This window comes from Syngnathus typhle, linkage group LG6 (assembly GCF_033458585.1).
Source record: "Syngnathus typhle isolate RoL2023-S1 ecotype Sweden linkage group LG6, RoL_Styp_1.0, whole genome shotgun sequence".
NCBI classification, from domain to species: Eukaryota; Metazoa; Chordata; class Actinopteri; order Syngnathiformes; family Syngnathidae; genus Syngnathus; species Syngnathus typhle.
Window position 1 is genome coordinate 14,254,335 of NC_083743.1, and position 16,663 is coordinate 14,270,997.

General features: G+C 42.6%; 1 protein-coding gene across 2 annotated transcripts; it reads right to left on the reverse strand.

Moving 5' to 3' along the window:
* Window positions 1–473: 473 nt before the first annotated feature.
* Window positions 474–14,304, reverse strand: LOC133155072 (NADPH oxidase 4). 2 transcript variants are annotated; one of them, XM_061280072.1, is made up of 19 exons: window positions 13,965–14,304; window positions 13,494–13,707; window positions 13,324–13,419; window positions 11,098–11,208; window positions 10,932–11,016; window positions 9,814–9,911; window positions 7,282–7,309; window positions 7,125–7,197; window positions 6,168–6,248; window positions 5,811–5,970; window positions 4,707–4,871; window positions 4,536–4,598; window positions 3,881–3,941; window positions 3,310–3,391; window positions 2,764–2,883; window positions 2,557–2,665; window positions 2,138–2,206; window positions 1,900–2,000; window positions 474–1,838 (listed from the first exon to the last, which is right to left on the reverse strand). In XM_061280072.1, the coding sequence occupies exons 2-19, from the start codon at window positions 13,641–13,643 to the stop codon at window positions 1,718–1,720; spliced, it is 1,773 nt and encodes a 590-aa protein (XP_061136056.1). In that variant the 5' UTR covers window positions 13,644–13,707; window positions 13,965–14,304; the 3' UTR covers window positions 474–1,717. The 2 variants fall into 2 exon arrangements, with proteins under 2 accessions (XP_061136056.1, XP_061136057.1); XM_061280073.1 differs by lacking the exon at window positions 13,965–14,304 and having other exon boundaries at window positions 13,494–13,805.
* Window positions 14,305–16,663: the final 2,359 nt, after the last annotated feature.

Consider the following 16,663-nt stretch of genomic DNA (forward strand, 5'->3'; position numbering starts at 1 on the left):
ATGAAAATTAAATTGGTGGAACAAAAATAAAGCAGATAAATCCACGTGACCAAACTGAGACACGTGACTGAAAACTGAAACTAAAACAGATGGACACTTTGACAAATTTTAGTTGACTGCAGGGAGCGGTGCTGCATAAAATCAGCCTCCTTGGATAACTGAAACTGTGTAGATTTGTCTCCTTAAATCTTATTGTACCCACCCAATTTGAATCAACAGCAATGTTTGGAATAGTGGGGGCCCCTACACACACATAATAAAAAATATTTGTACTATTTGTACTAAAGGTATTTTTAAATGCCCAATTGTACACAAGTGAATACACTGACCGAAGCACTGGTGCTAAAGGATCGTAATGCACGTGATCATTCACAAGCTCATAAAATGTATGTGAGTTGCTGCATTAAAATCAGATCTGATCCAAATATTCTCTGTTGTCCTTCTATTTAAAAATAATTGAAACTCCCCACACAGCAATTTAAATTCTTTAGTTGACTTTGTATGTCAGAGGAATTCATGAAAACGCACGCATGGAGAGAACATCCAAACACCTGAGCTGAGATTTGCCCCTCAAAATTAAAATACGATAAAACAAAATAAATCATGTAAATGAAGACAAGAAGTACTGTAATTAATTATAACTACTGGTTTGTGATGTGCATAATTTTTTGTACAATTTATAAAACTCCTTCTTTCATTGTCATAAGAAATATTTTCTCCACTTGTGCATCTACAGTGGTGCCTTGAAATATGAATTTGAGGGACACCGCTTGTAACTGAAAACACTCGTATGTCACATCATTTTTACCCACTGAAATGAATGGTACTGCTGTTAATCCAGTCCAGCCTCCCACGATTTAATGCTTCAATTCAAATTCATGCTGCTGATCCTTCTAACGTGAGAGTAGAGTCATACGAACAATGAATTTGACTCATAATCACATTGTCACTTTTCTAAGCGCTGCAACGATATTAGCCTTGGACTCAATTTCCATCACTTAAAGGTTTCAAAAACTGCACCTCTCTATATTAATTAAATTAAACTAAGGTATTTCTTTGGACAGTTTTTGGTTGTTTTAAAGACACGTGTATTTATCTCTATATTTAGTTAACAGTAAACTTGAACTGGGAAAAGCAATTAGCATCCTGAAGCCTCTTGTTTGAAGAATTCTTCACTATTTGAGAAAGAGCTACTTATTGTAAAGTGAGTTGAATTGAGTTCACAGTCACCATGTATCTGTAACATGCGGCAACTTTGTGCTCGCAGGTCATCGCAAAGAAATTAGACAAATGGCGGCTTGGCTCTTAAAAAACCTCGTAAAGTCAGATTACTCTTACCTCAAGGGACCACTGTGTAAAAAACAATAATAATAATAATAATAAAACATGTTTATGTGGCCAGTCGATCCCTCCATAAAACAAATAAAGCGCTAAATCGATTAGCAGCTTCCAAAATGAAGCACATTAGGTTGTGAGAGGTGATGTTCACAATTCCCGATGAACTTTAGAGGTTGATCCCATTCTGACGCTCCTCTGTAGAACATTGTTTTAGGCTCAGACCCTCTCACCATGGATAAAATGTAAAGTAAAAAGCCAAGGTTCAAGTCCCCTTTTTGGCAGTCTCTTTTAGAGTGGCTATATTACATGTAGCCTATAAAATTCCCAATGCTGAGTGACTGAATCCACTGTAGCTACTGCTTGCCTTGCTGAAGCCCAATCAGCTGAAGGACTCCTTGTTAAATTCAAAAGTAGTTCCAGGAAATTGAGCCGAGTTACACAGTCTGTGAAGAGTCCTGGAGATGCCTTTGGGTCCACAACAGAACACCCCCACTCGCTTACTGTAAAGAAAAATGGACAAATGTTTTAACCTAGCTGAAAATAATCATTCTTCATACTCACTGCTTATTGGTCCGTCCAATGTCATGTAACAGTAACTTCCACTTGGGTCGGCCCACCAACAGCCGTGATGCAAGTGGACGGTATTTCTCCTCACTTAAGCACTTGAGAGGCAAAAACAACATGAATAGAAAGAAGTGAGTTTACCCTTCATTTGAGCAAAGCACACACTGCATAACATTGTCCTCATACCGCCATAGGAACGGAACCTGTGTTTTGTGTTTACCTGTGGATCACATACCTGCAAGTTGTCGGACTGACTGACGTACAGCTTCAAGTTAAAGTAGTCGGGTCTGTTTTCGTGCCATAACTAGATGACAAAAAAGAAAGTACATTTTCATGTTAATCTGGCAAATGGCTTTAATTATTTTACTATGTTAACTCCCAACCACATGGTGGCAGCACTACCATTTCTTTCAATGCAGTACATACTTGCGTGAGGTATACTCAAATGGTAATTAGTGCCTTATGCATTGACGAAGAAGGTAGCGAGCCTTTAAAACCTGGGAAACTTTCAGTGACATTTTAGACAATTTGGGACAAGTGGCTAATCTGTCAATATTGGAACGGGCTGTCTTGAAGTCATTTGAAATAACATACAGTCATTTTAATGCAAATAGTGGACCAAACATGTTTATAACAAAGTGAGTGTGATCCAACCTTGTGATGTAGGGCACACAGTAGCTCAGCGAACCAGTAAAAGGACTGGAGCTCCCTGCAGACCCACACAAAGTATAACCTCTTCAACCTGAGCCCCGTCCAGCCGTCACTGGGGCCACAATGAGGAGGAGGGACAGGCAGAACCATTCTAATGACAGCTGAAACCAATTTCCACCAGTCATGTGACGTACAGTGGGAAGCACTCACAGCAGAGCGTGCAGGACGCAGGCGAACGGCGTGACCCCTATTCCGCCCGCTACACAAAGGCTGACGTCGTAGTTGAACACTTCCTCTGAAGGACTTCCAAACGGACCATCCACATAAAGCCTGAACATACGCACGGACACAACATAGATGCACAGCACAAATTAAAGCACCCACAGACACAATTAATTGGACTTCCTATTTAGGGTTAAATACACATGCTCAGATAAACATCCTGCATCTGAAATCCCGTGTGTGTATATCTGCGTGTAAGCGGGTGCGTGGCAATGGATTTAGGGCAATGAATAAAATTGTCGTAAAAAAACACCAATGGCAACTGTATCAGAACTGTTCAACTGTACTGTCACAAGACTCTCATTCCCTTTCTATGTCCACCTCTCACACACTCAGAATAGGAAGAGCACAGTGTCAGAGGGTCAGGACCTCTCACCCCACTGTGGTTTTAAGCTTGCATGAGAATTCATCAGCCCAATGGGGTGGGGTCTCGCAATCTCAATCTCTCTCCATGTCTTTCACATGCACACATACTTGGGGTATGTTCTTTGATGCACCACAGGGAGGATGTCCATGTCCCTCCTAATGTCAGGAAGTAACAGCTGTGTGAAGCGTTCTGAGAATGAAAGGAAAATAGTTATTTTGGCCCCCAAATATACAGCAAGATATTATTGAAATGGAACACAACACATACAAAAACAAAGCTGTAATATTCGATTGAAGAAGCATTATGTTTGTTTTTTTACGTATCTTTACATTTCTAGTGTTATCATGCGTTACTTTCACGCGTCATCGTTGCCGATTCAATAGCCAAGGCAAACAAACTGACTTCCCCTCTTGTATTCTCAAAGCGAGTGTGTGTGGAAAAAAAACAAGTATGCATTTGTCACAGTCTCCTAAAGAAAACAGCCTCCTCCTGCTTGGATCTTGCCTCTTATGTACTGAATGTAAAAAGAACACATTCATCTACTTCAGACAATTATCCGCCATAATACACACACATGCACACAAATATCTTTTTTTTAATGGAGATATTGTAGATTCTTCACATAGAAAAAAGAAGCCATCTTCTCAAAAATGCGCACGTGTGTGAGTATATACTCACCAGTCCAGTCTCCCACGACCCGAAGATGGACAGCAAACGTTTCCTTGTTCTCTGTGGGACACTGCAAAAGTTACACAGCAGACAGTGAATCACAAAGCAAAAAACCACACACACACGCACACACACGCACACACACGCGCACACACACACACAGTGTAGACGGAGACGACTCCGTTGCTGGAGAGTACTATAAAAGACAAATAAAAAACATGTGCGATACCTTTCCAAAGCAACATGTTTTTCCATTAATTCTGCAGAATTTCACACACACACACACACGCACACGCACACACGCGCGCGCACACACACACACGCACACAATCCCCCTGCTGGCAGATGCTGGCCTCAGGGGTCAGTCTGCTCTCTGTCAGAGTGATTCTACACTGGTCATGCACAGTGTGTGTGTCTGTGCATGTGTGTGTGGGGGGGGGGGGGGTTGCATGTGTGTGTTCCCAGGAAAATGATGTGTGGCTAAATCACAAGTCGCTGCTGTCAATCAAGTGAGTTCAAGTAGCAGAGGGGGCAAAGAAGTACATGTTTTTCAAAATAAGACACTAATGATGACATAACTGAGAACATGGGTATGCACTTGTGTGTTTTGAGTGTTAAATGTCTGGATTGTGTCAAACGAAACTGTAGTTGCGTGCACTCTCACCAACGTTAGCGTGAAGGGATGGTTCTCAAATGACGAAACGTTGGGACAGTTGAGAACGATATACTGTGAGGGGATGGAAGCAGGTTAAATTGAGGGACGAAAAAAAACTTTTGTTGCCATTATATAAATACAAGATAATTAATCTGGGATGTAACCAAACATACAACTTACCTGCCCTGGACGAGCTTTAAAGTTCTTCTTAAGCATTCGTAACTCAATGACATCACAGGGATGCCTGATGACTGTCACTATGGTAACCGGATCACTACTTCGGATATAGCGGTACAGGCGCTCCGCACAGTAGAGACACAAAGGACCTGACACCCACAGCCATGTCTATTTGCACTCACACACACACACGCACACGCACACACACACATGCACACGCACGCACACACACACACACGTACGTTAATTAACCATAAAGCCTTTCATCATCTCATCTGTAACTGAAAATGGATGGACTTGTGTTACTGAGGATCAATAATTTGTATTTTACTAGAAAAACACTTCAAAAGGCAAAAAGGCTAAGGAACTTTTTACATTCCGCCATTCACACACGCATTCCTACACCAATGAGAGGCTGCTGCCATGGCACTGCCAGGTCCCCTGGAGCAATTCAGAGTTTAGTTTCTTGCTCAAGGACACTTTGACATGGTCCCCAGGGTTGAGGATTGAACCAACAACCTTAGAGTTGAGAGACAACCACTCACTCTACCACTGACCCATTACCATGTAACTTTAAAAAGGCTTATCGCTCTTGAGATGTGAAGATACAGCATTGTATGACCACATACATTACGATTTTATGAGTTGTGTTGGTTGGAATTAGAATTATAGATTGTTGTGACCAATACAGCCGCTGTCTATATACACCCAGTCCCAATGGCAACATGGTTGGATGACATACTAGTATGTTTAAACAATGTGTGTGCTGTTACTTATTCTCTTTTGGCGTGTACCTGTTGCAACTTAATTGCTCACAGCTCCACAAAAGCCTGAGGAGGGTTTCAGGGGGGGTTTATGGTGCTGCCTTGTAGCTTAACGACCATGTGCAAACACATAATCACACACAGGAGGAAGTACATTCACAAGCACAGACTGTGTGAAAAAAAGGATGACTGCACCTCCCTAAAAGCACCACACCAAGGACCCACTCCCTCAACACTTGCTGAACAAAATTCAATTCACAAGCTCACTGTGACATAAATGCCCATGCGTACCCCATGGTAGCATCACACACACTCGCACGTCCACACACACACAAACACACACCTGTGGGCAGTGTGACTGGAAGTGAGCCTCTGCCTTGCATCGCATTTCCTCTTCCTCACGTTTATCCAGATCCTCCCCTCGTTGCTCGGCGCTGCTGTGGTTGGCTCGTAAGCACCCGGGGGCATGGGCCTCAATGTTAGTCTGATATTTTAGTGCTCCTCTTTTGAAGATGGAAATAATTGATGATCAATTCATGTCAGTTTCTACACTTTGAGTGTGAAAACAAACATATGCAGGTCATTGTTGGCAAGTCAGCAGCGCATGCACAAGTCAGCAGTCACTTGCATGTATGAAAAGCTAAGAATAGCAAACTTGGTAAAGATTGTAAGAAATATCTGATTTAATACCAATACGTACCCGACCATGTGCACCATGAGAATGATATAGAATATGATGAAGAGGTTGTGTGTATACCAGAAAATCTCATAGTTGTATATTCTGGGGGAAAAAAAAAGGTCAACATATTAGTCGTGTATTTACAAGTAAATCTTTGAAATATGAGGGGTGTATTGAAAAATAGCTGTTTTTTCTGCGGGGAACAAAAGGGAGAATGAGAGACAAAGAAGCAAAAGGAGCAAAGATAACAAAAGAAGAAAGCGAGATGAGTTTGTTTCCCGAGTAGACTCCCAGCTCGGAGCCTGACTAAGCAAGACATCAGAGGACAATATTAGAGGGGTCATTACACACAACGACCCCCACGGCCCATAAACACCACACACAATGGACATTGCCAACTCTCCAGTCAACACTTTGAAATTTATTTCTTTAGAAGAGTGGACCCTTGGTTGTTTATTAAAATGGTCTACAACAAGCACCCATTGTGTCCCACTCTAGGTCAGAATTTCGGAAATATTTCTTTATTTACTGGATTGAGCATTTTACATTTGTAATCATATTTCTATCAAGTACAAAAACAAAATACACGAAAGACAAAGGATGTCTATATGCAGTATTCAAAAGGGTTTTGTGGCATCATCCCACAAATCTGTTCACCTCTCATAACTCTTATCTCTATCCATGAGGCGTCTGGAAATTCCTCTTAAGCTCTATTCATTTTCTAAAGGCATAAAAGAGCAGACACGCAGAGCGAGTGACCCACTGTGACCTGAGTAATGACAGCACTATGAGTGAAACACTTAGTAGTGATTTGCTCTGTAACAGAACTCTGTTCTGTTTTGAACACGCAGCCACAGCGTGAGTCATCAGCGACAGCGCAACAGAGACAGAGTGGAGACAGACCAGCAAGCACAGACACACTGTTAAGATTGGATTTGGAAAGTTTTAAGTGCAAAAACGGCTGTAATGATCACCTACCGTACGCAGTAGGAGGAGGACGTGAACATCAAGAAAAGGATGACGACCAACAGAACACCAGTGATTCCCGGAACTGAAAATCGGACAGCCAATCAGTGCCAACGATCCCCGTTAATACACTATTAATGTGCATGAATAAAACATTGTGTTGTCTTACCTGTGGTCAGAATGATTAGCGTTGGATCCTACGCAGATAGCAACAGTCAAAATATGAACTTGTCATTAAATTGTTCCCCATTTGCCAACAGTTCTTAACAGCAAATATGTTCTTTGAGAAATGATTGAATTCTACAATCACCAAACCAATACCGCACTTAGAGTAAAACACAACGATGGGAGTGGCTGGCTCAGTTGGACCTTAAGACATTAGACAAATTAGGAAAAAAAAGTCACGAACGTCTAGTGCAACATCGGAAATTTATTTAGACTTAATCAGAGCCATTTTAAATGGTGGCAGGTGTGTGCTCATGAGCGTTTGAATGTGACTCGTTTATTCTGAACACAGCTAGATCCCAGTTACAGATAACAGGCTGTGCATGCTTACGCAACCAAATTATTTTACTTGTTTATTTTTCATTTTGTGTGTGAAAAGATTGGAATAATAACAATAATTATTATTATTACCGTATTTTCCGCACCAAAAGGCGCACTGGATTATAAGGCGCACCATCATTGAATTTTTTATTTTGGAAATTATTTCATATATAGGGCGCACCGGATTAAAAGGCGCATAAAATAGAAGCTATACTGCAACAAACTAGGGTTGCGGTATGCATCCACTAGCCAATAACCAATGAGCCCTCTGTGAACAATCGCGTTTCTCAAACATCCATCCATCCATTTTCTGTACCGCTTAGTCCCCACTGGGGTCGCGGGCGTGCTGGAGCCTATCCCAGCCGTCATCGGGCAGTAGGCGGGGGACACCCTGAACCGGTTGCCAGCCAATCGCAGGGCACACAGAGACAAACAACCATTTGCACTCGCACTCACACCTAGGGACAATTTGAAGTGTTCAATCGGCCTACCAAGCATGTTTTTGGGATGTGGGAGGAAACCGGAGTGCCCGGAGAAAACCCACGCGGGCCCGGGGAGAACATGCAAACTCCACACAGGGAGGGCCGGAGGTGGAATCGAACCCGCACCCTCCTAACTGTGAGGCGGACGTGCTACCCAAGTGCGCCACCGAGCCGCCCGTTTCTCAAACAATCTCCTATAAAATAATCAGAACTGACTAAAGTTCGATCTAACACTGGTAATGCTTACCTATGTTTCCCTTCCATTTCGATCCGTAAATTCACTCAAAACATTAACAAAGCAGCCTATTTTGACATGAAATAGCCTTGTGCGTATAGCAGCTATTATTATAGCATTAGCCACCCCCTAACTCCCATGCTCCTCAGCTCGCAGACCCCCATGAGCCTCAGCAAAGTGTAAACGATCGCGTTTCTCAAACGATCTCCTATAAAATGATCAGAACTGACTAAAGTTCGATCTAACACATTGGTACTGCTTACCTATGTTTCCCTTCCATATCAATCCGTAAATTTACTCGAAACATTAACGGAGCAGCCTATTTTGAAATGAAATAGCCTCGCGGGTACAACAGCTATTCGGTGACGCCCCCTGACGACAGTTGCCTTAATGTTGGGAAGCGATGCGACCTTGTAATTTACTAGTCGTACTAAAACGTACTGAAACATTTTGGCAGAGCACTGTGTACAACCAGTATGGATTAAAAAATTCATCAATTGACCCATATATAAGGCGCTCTGCATTATAAGGCGCACTGTGTTTTTTTGTGTAAAATGTAAGTTTTTAAGTGTGCCTAATAGTGCGGAAAATACGGTATTATTATCGTTATTATTATCTATCCATCCATCTTCTATATCGATTGTCCCCACAGGGGTCACGGGCGTGCTACAGCCTATCCCAGCAGTCATCGGGCAGTAGTTGGTGGACACCCTGGACCGGTTGCCAGCCAATCGCAGGGCACACAGAGACGAACAACCATTCGTACTCATACTCACACCTAGGGGCAATTTGGAGTGCTCAATCAGCCTGCCAAGCATAATTTTGGGGAGGAAACCGGAGTGCCCGGAGAAAACCCACACGGACACGGGGAGAACATGCAAACTCCCCACAGGAAGGCCCGGAGGTGGAATTGAACCAGCACCTTCCTAACTGTGAAGATTCAAGAGTTTTTATTCGCCATGTTTGAGCGTGCCAAACAAGGAATTTGACTTCGTTAAATCACAGCCTCTGTTCAACATTTAGGTGACTAACAACTCTCAGGACACGTGAAAAATGACAAATATTCTCAAACATCCCCTGATCTTAAACTCCCAAGAGGGCAAGGAAAAACTCAAAACTCCAGCTAGGGGAAATGAGAAACCTTGAGAAGAGACCACAGATGGGAGGTTCCCTCTTCCAGAAGTGGACATGCTGTTATTTATTTATTTATTTATTTATTTATTTATTTATTTATTTATTTATTTATTTATTTATTTATTTATTTATTTATTTATTTATTTATTTATTTATTTATTTATTTATTTATTTATTTATTTATTTATTTATGTATTTAATATTATTATTTTGTACAATTTGCAGGTCACGTTAATTGTGGGAACAATTTGAAATGATTCATGTTGGTCTGGCTATTTTCATATCACAAAATGTTCATTCTCACCTCTCCTTTGTAGCGAGCAAAATTAAGAGCTGGAAAGTCTTCTGAGTAGCTGCGACTGAAGTTGACAACGTTCACGAGATGAGCAGAGACGTGAACAACTAGAACAAGAAGATTATGCAATAATGTTTGAGAAAATATAAGCCATACACATATGCACACAGATCTGAAGGTCCGAATAAAATGAAAACACACACAAATTTCTTTGTCCATTCAGCAGAAAGTCAGCAGAATGTCGTTCTGACTCAGTCCCAAACAGACACACACACTCCTTGACATCATAGGCTAGCCACGCAGGCATTTAACAGCTGATAGTGTTAGAGGGCATACTCATGAGACACAAGGGTCCTTTTTCTCAAACACACATCCTCTCCCACGACCCCCCCCCCCTCCCAACACTCTTTTCTTTCCTCAATGTGTGGCTCCTCACTCAGATTTCACCACCCCCTTTCCTTTCTTATTGTCTTTTGTCTCACAACTCTGGAATTTCTCTATTAGAATGCAAAAACTTTGCCTAGGGGAGATTGTGTGTTTGTAGGCGTGCATGTGTGTGTGTCATGAATGAAGTGCAAAAAAAGTGACAGATAGAGATGATGTCATGCTGAATCGCAGATGTCTGTCCTTGCAGGTCCTTCTTTTGTGTCTATTGTTTCAAAATGATAGTCTTCCAAGAGACAAATTGTGGCTCCTTCACCTTGAGGAAAAACCCTGCTCACAATGTCATGAGCATCTAACAGTTCCCGCCTGAAAAGAACCCTAACCCTAACCCTAACCCTCCCTACTCAACCGACTTGGCTTGTACTACCGTTGCGTCCCTGGTTTTGCCAGATGAAAGACTGAAAAGTTATTAAAAAAAATAGAGTAAGGAAAACTAATCAATGGTGTTTAGGTGAAAGCAACCAATAAAGCTACGAGGAGCTCTGGTGATGTCATGGAAGAAGACTCCCAAGAACACACAGACTGAAAAGTGAGAACACACGCCCCACCAGCTGGAGGGACAGACAGCTGGTACTGCAGGAATGCTGATCCGGCATGGATCTACTTATGTACTCACACACACACATACAGAATAAGAGTTTTAATAGCTTTGCTTTTGTACTTTCTTTTTTTTTTTTTTTTACCAGAGAAAATGCAGATGGCAACTCCGCAGGCCACATGGAAGGTTTTGCTCTTGTCCAGTAGGCGTCGGGTCTTTCTGCTTGATACCTTGAAGAAAGCAAAATATTCCAAAATCTTGAACGCGGACTCTTATGAAAAGGGCGTGACATGCAGTAAGACACTTCCTACCATGTGTGTTCCTCGGACAAAGGTAAGAAGTGTACGGCACATGGGCAACAACACCAAGCTGCAGTTTAGGTTCAGCACAGATGCAGAGGCCCTGCTGATGCAAAGTCCAAGCTGGAGGAAAACACACATGCACATTTTTTATACTGTATGCTTGTGGATCTATTGAAAAGTTTGTTACTCTTGCTTAGCCATCTTCAATTTGACTTCAAGATCAATGCTGAGCTGAAACCTATCGCATTGCACTTTGGCGAAAGAGGTGCACCCTGGATAGGTTGCCCTAAAACATTGTACTTATTTGTGGAACGATGGGTTAAAATGGAGTTCTTAGAGAACACACAAGCACAGGGAGAACATGCAAAGGGTTCACACAAAAACATCAAGGCCTAGTTTTGAACCCAGAATCTTTGATAGCGAGGCAAATATTCTTGAGGGAAAAAAAAAAATACAAAACACCATTGTATAGCTGTCAGTTTTGTAGAGTGGCAACATGCCTGATACATGAAATTGAAGTTCTATAAGTGACATTATAGATGGCAATTTAAAAATTTGAATACACTGCTAGATAATAGCAATACTATAGTGAACATTTAAAACTCAGTCAGCGTGACCCTCTCCTAAGGCCTAACTTTTAGTGATTTACAATGTCAAAATAATTACCGTGTGACAGATGAATAAAACAGCAAAGCTAGTGCTGCCTAAAGAATGTTTCACATTTGTGACTTGTGACTGATTTTTATTGCCGTCTTTGTATTTATTGCAACGATACATCCGATGCTGGTTGGCTGTGCTATGGCCTCATAGTGAGTTGTCAGACCTGGCCATTGCATAAGAAAGGCCTGGAAAATAGTTGATTGTGTTTTCTTTCAAGGGGAAGTCACAATGGCCCTGAAAGGTTGGTTGTCTGTCTCAAACTCTAGCACCACCGTGAATATTTGCTGGAGCAAATGGAAAGTTTAGCACCAATCAGTGGCCGCACCACATGGATTGTGTGAAGTGGAGGGTCGCCCGAGCAGGGTGAAAGCTGTGCTGTTTGCCTCAAGTGGCACGTGAGGGTTGTCATCTGTGTAATCTCATCAGGCCCCTGATCGGTAATTAGGGCTGTTTGATGCCAACCGTCGGCTGCGCTTTGGCATCCGTTTTGAGTCAGCCTGCATGTTTAATGCTATTCTCAGAGCACTGCTGGTGCCGTCTTTTCTAATTAGAGTCGCCAGATGCCAAAACGATTGAAGTGGATCATGCAGGTAGGCAGATCTGAAAAATACATTTTGCAATGAACAGGTTGGAAAAAAAGTGAAGACGATCCTGAGTTTATGCTGCTGAGCTATTGTGTTTTTTTTCATGCTTTTTAGACCTCTTGCAAAGGGAGAAAAACAGCTGATGAAAGAAATTCAAAGCAGATACGGTAAGGACTCACACACACACACACGCACAAACACAAACACACACTAACACACTGCATGCAGGTAAATCAGAAAAGTGATTAGAAAGTTATAACTCAACTTCTTTCAATGTTGTTAGCGCAATGAATCTCTGGTTTGTGCGCGCGCACACACACACACACACACACACACAGAAGCTTAAGCCCTCTGTCAAGGCATTCAGGCAAAGCCAGCAGCATGCCCACACTTGCCCCTCACTCCCCCATGCTTCCCACCGGTCAGGCTGCACATGAATAGTTCACACATGCAGCTTGCTTCTATATCTTACTTTTCAACCTTTAAAAAAAAATCCTGCATGGATTTCCATTTGAATTTGAATTCTTGTTTTTCTTTTCCCTCTTTCCGCTGACCTGACCTGATCTGACACTGTCACTGGTAATTTGGCGTATGCAACAAAAACATAAACAGACACACTGTCAGGAACTTATGACAACAATTACACCAACGATCACATGGCCCTTGCAAGCATCAAATTCCTACCTCAGTTTGTATGTGTGTGTCCACTTACCAAGGTAACTGGCCCTTTGGTTCGTGCTCACACACAAACGCAAAGTGCATATAACACTCATGGACTCATTCGAGCTGCAAGCGTGACACGCAACAAACCACCACAGATAATGCCCCAAAATGTGAATGGGATGGTTTGTGATGTAAAAATATCATTAAATGTAAACAGTGTGTGGGCAGTGTTACTTCTTAATATGAATATTTTGGGTTGTCTTAGAAACATGGATAATTGACAAGTGATGACTGAGGTAGCTGAGGTCAAGGGTGCGTGCGTGCTTACCCCAAGCATCTTGTACAGGTAGTGATACTGCTGTCCACCGGAGTACATCAGGAAGGTTTTGACAAAGAGCCAGCTGTTAGCTCCCAACCACATCATCTACACGTACACAAATGCAATCCAATACTTAACTATAGACACTACATTGAAAAAGTTGACAAAGCCGCCCCTACCAGGACCAAGTGTTTTCCTCCCTCGTTGGTGAGCCAGCTCCGCGCTGACACAACCATGATGTCTCCGACCTTCTCGTCAAAGTGCCCGTAACTGTGTGTATGTATGTGTGTGCGTGCGTGTGTGTGGCTGAGAGCGCTCCAGACAGCCATCCATCCAGCCAGCCAGCCAGCGAGCTCTTTCCCTCGACCCAAGTTGACGAGTATCTATGTAGTACTTGAGAGTGAGAGAGGGAGAGACAGAAAACACCGACCATCATTAGTGTCACTCCTTGATGGCCACAAGAGGACGCCGTCCACCCGCTCAAGTCAATATACTACAAGTACTAGTGCAGCGGAACTCAAATGGGGGTCAAATTGTGTTCCTGGGAGTATTTGATAGGGATGGGCGGATCAATACCGAAATATCGATGTATCGATCCAGGCTGCTCATTTTTGAGTATCGATATTCCTAGCTAAAATATCGATACTTACAATTATTTAATAATATTTTTCCTCATTTTTTTTCTGCTCCAATTTGACGACTTGCACTCATGCTAGCACTACTTTTCCTTCCGCCTGCTGCACCGGCGTGTCCTGCTCTGCTCTGCTCCCGCCCCCTTTTCTCACAAGCCAAGCCCTCCTCCTCCGCCCCCCGTTCCAATCCAAACAAACACAAACAAGCATGGCCACGGTGGCGGCCCAGTCCGAACGCAAGAGAAGTCTGGTTTGGGGATATTATATTTTACTTAATAACAACGAGGCAAAATGTGAAATATGTCAAATATATAAAGTTTTCCCCTTTTCAATTTGTGGTCGAACGCCATACATTTTATTTGTAACTCCACTTCCTATAAACAACACTAAAGTATTACAATATTAAATGTAAGTATCCAGTGGCTTTACAAATTGATAGTTTTGCTGCTCATGACGATTAAGCCCTGCATCTCTGTTGGTACCATGTCTCTTTTTAGATTATACTAAAAGACAAAACTTTTTCCCAATAACAGAGAGAGAGAAAAAAGTAAAGAATAGCTCCTTTTTATTAAAGTTATGTGGTGTGCAAGGACTGGAGTCGGAGGCGGAGTGGTAAATGACGGTGCCAACGGCAGTTGTTTTAATGACATTTATAATTATCTTCTCGCAACCACGGGCCGACTCTTTTTCCCTCGAGATCCTAACGCACACTCCTCAAACAGGAAACTCCCACACGTGTAAACGGAACTCGGCAACGTGAACTTAGGTTCCGGGTGAATTATGTCAACCCACTACAGTTATACTATTAATATGCATCTTCCACTAATGCACTAATGTCTAAAAAGGTTAATAATTCATGTACATGACGTAATACTTTTTTCTACAGAATTCAATAGATGACTCTCCAAGAGCAAGAATGCCACTGCATTTAAATTGTTTTTTTGGCGGGAAATTACACTTCCGGTATCGATATCGGATCGAATATCGGGTGTTTTGGGTAGGAAATACTTGGTATCGGATCGATTCCAAAATCATTGGTATCGCCCATCCCTAGTATTTGATGAAACCCCGGGTGACGGATATTTAGAAAGTGCTTCAATCAATGCTTGATCACAGTAGTTGGCTCCAACAATGACCAACATTCTCAGTGAAGCACAAGACATTCAATAAGTGAGGGTACAATATTTACATCCAAATCAGGTGACCTGTGTACGAATTATTCTTTTATATATAGAAATCAAAAGATATTCAGGAAAATCAGTAAACAATTACCTAACAATATCAATAAGTTAAAAATAAAACACAGTATTGGCCCATCATCGTGGTGGCAGGTTGAAAGAGAGAGAGGGGGGGGGGGTCCCCTCAATAGCTATGCAGTATATAAACAACACATTGGGGAATGAGAGTTACTGCCCCGCATTCCTGCAAGCACACAGATCCCCCTCTCCCTTTCACGGTCCATCCAGTCCATGACATAAAAGACCACCTCCACTGCCGCTACACAGCTGGCTGGGGTGGCTCAAGCGTGTTATCCGGGTCTGAAAGAAACACAACTTCATGAATCGCATACATTACAGAGAAGTTGTGATTCATGTCTACTACTGTTGAATGGGCACCTTTTGTCAATTTAGATTCAAAGTTAACAGAGCTGTTTGGAATTATTGTGACTGCATACATTTGCAATTACTTTGGAGAGATGTTACACGAACGTCCTACCCCGGGGACTGATCCAACAACCCTCCAACTGGCTGGTGAGCAAAAAAGTTCATGTCAAGCCTTGGTTGTGTGTAGAAACAAATCAATTTATTCTTTTTATGCTTATGCTGACTTAAGTCTCTCTAACTTGTTGAAACGATCACGAACAATGCTGGCAAAGCCTATAGGAGGGGCGGGGGGAATCAAGCGCGAGCCTCGTTCGTTGTGTTGATGGGATTTTCTGTATGTGACGAAAAACTGGACTGACATAGCCACACCTCTTCATTTGTTCAAATTGGAGTCGAGCATTGACCCCGGAGGCACTTCTCTGGATTGTCGGAAGCTTGTGCACGGTGCAGCGTAGGACAACATGACAAAACGTAGTAGATCCATTCGCTGTATCTGGTGGATTTCGGCCGTGGCAGCTTTGTTTGGGTTTTATCGTAGGTGTGTCACGCGAACACAGCTATAAATATATATATATATACACTTTTTCAGTTCCGATACCGATACCGATGCCGTGGCTTTGCGTATCGGTCGATACCCGTAACCGATCCGATATTATGGTTGACTTAACAAGCTACATAACTCTACATGTGGAACAGAAAAGACCAAAGGCAATGGCATCAGGCAGACTACACAGTTCTTTGCTCTAAATTAGGGGTGTCCAAACTAACGGTCCAGTTTATATTGGCCCGCAGCAAATTCTGAAAACATAATTGAATATGCCCCGCACAAGAAGCTTGACCTCAGCTTCTCAGTTTCCACACTAGATGGAGCCCGCCACACAAAGCGTTTGACGTCCCATTAACACCCCCCCGGAAGAGAAGCGAACATGCAGCGTTTGACATCCGATTAGCCTCCCCCCCCCCCCATTCGGGAGAGAAGCGAACGCGCAGCCTTTGACGTCCCATTAGCAACCCGAAGAGAAGCGAACGCGCAGGGTTTGACGTCCGCTTAGCAACCCGGGGAAGAGAAGCGAACGTTCGCTCCATGTTTGCGTTTGTTTAGAAAACTCTCGT

Coding starts and splice junctions, on each gene's coding strand:
- LOC133155072 (XM_061280072.1), bottom strand. CDS start 13,643: ATGGCTGTCTGGAGCGCTCTCAGCCACACACACGCACGCACACACATA. Junction 7,198..7,281: donor GCTAATCATTCTGACCACAG/GTAAGACAACAC, acceptor TCCGATTTTCAG/TTCCGGGAATCACTGGTGTT. Junction 3,942..4,535: donor ATCCCTTCACGCTAACGTTG/GTGAGAGTGCAC, acceptor TAACTTTTGCAG/TGTCCCACAGAGAACAAGGA.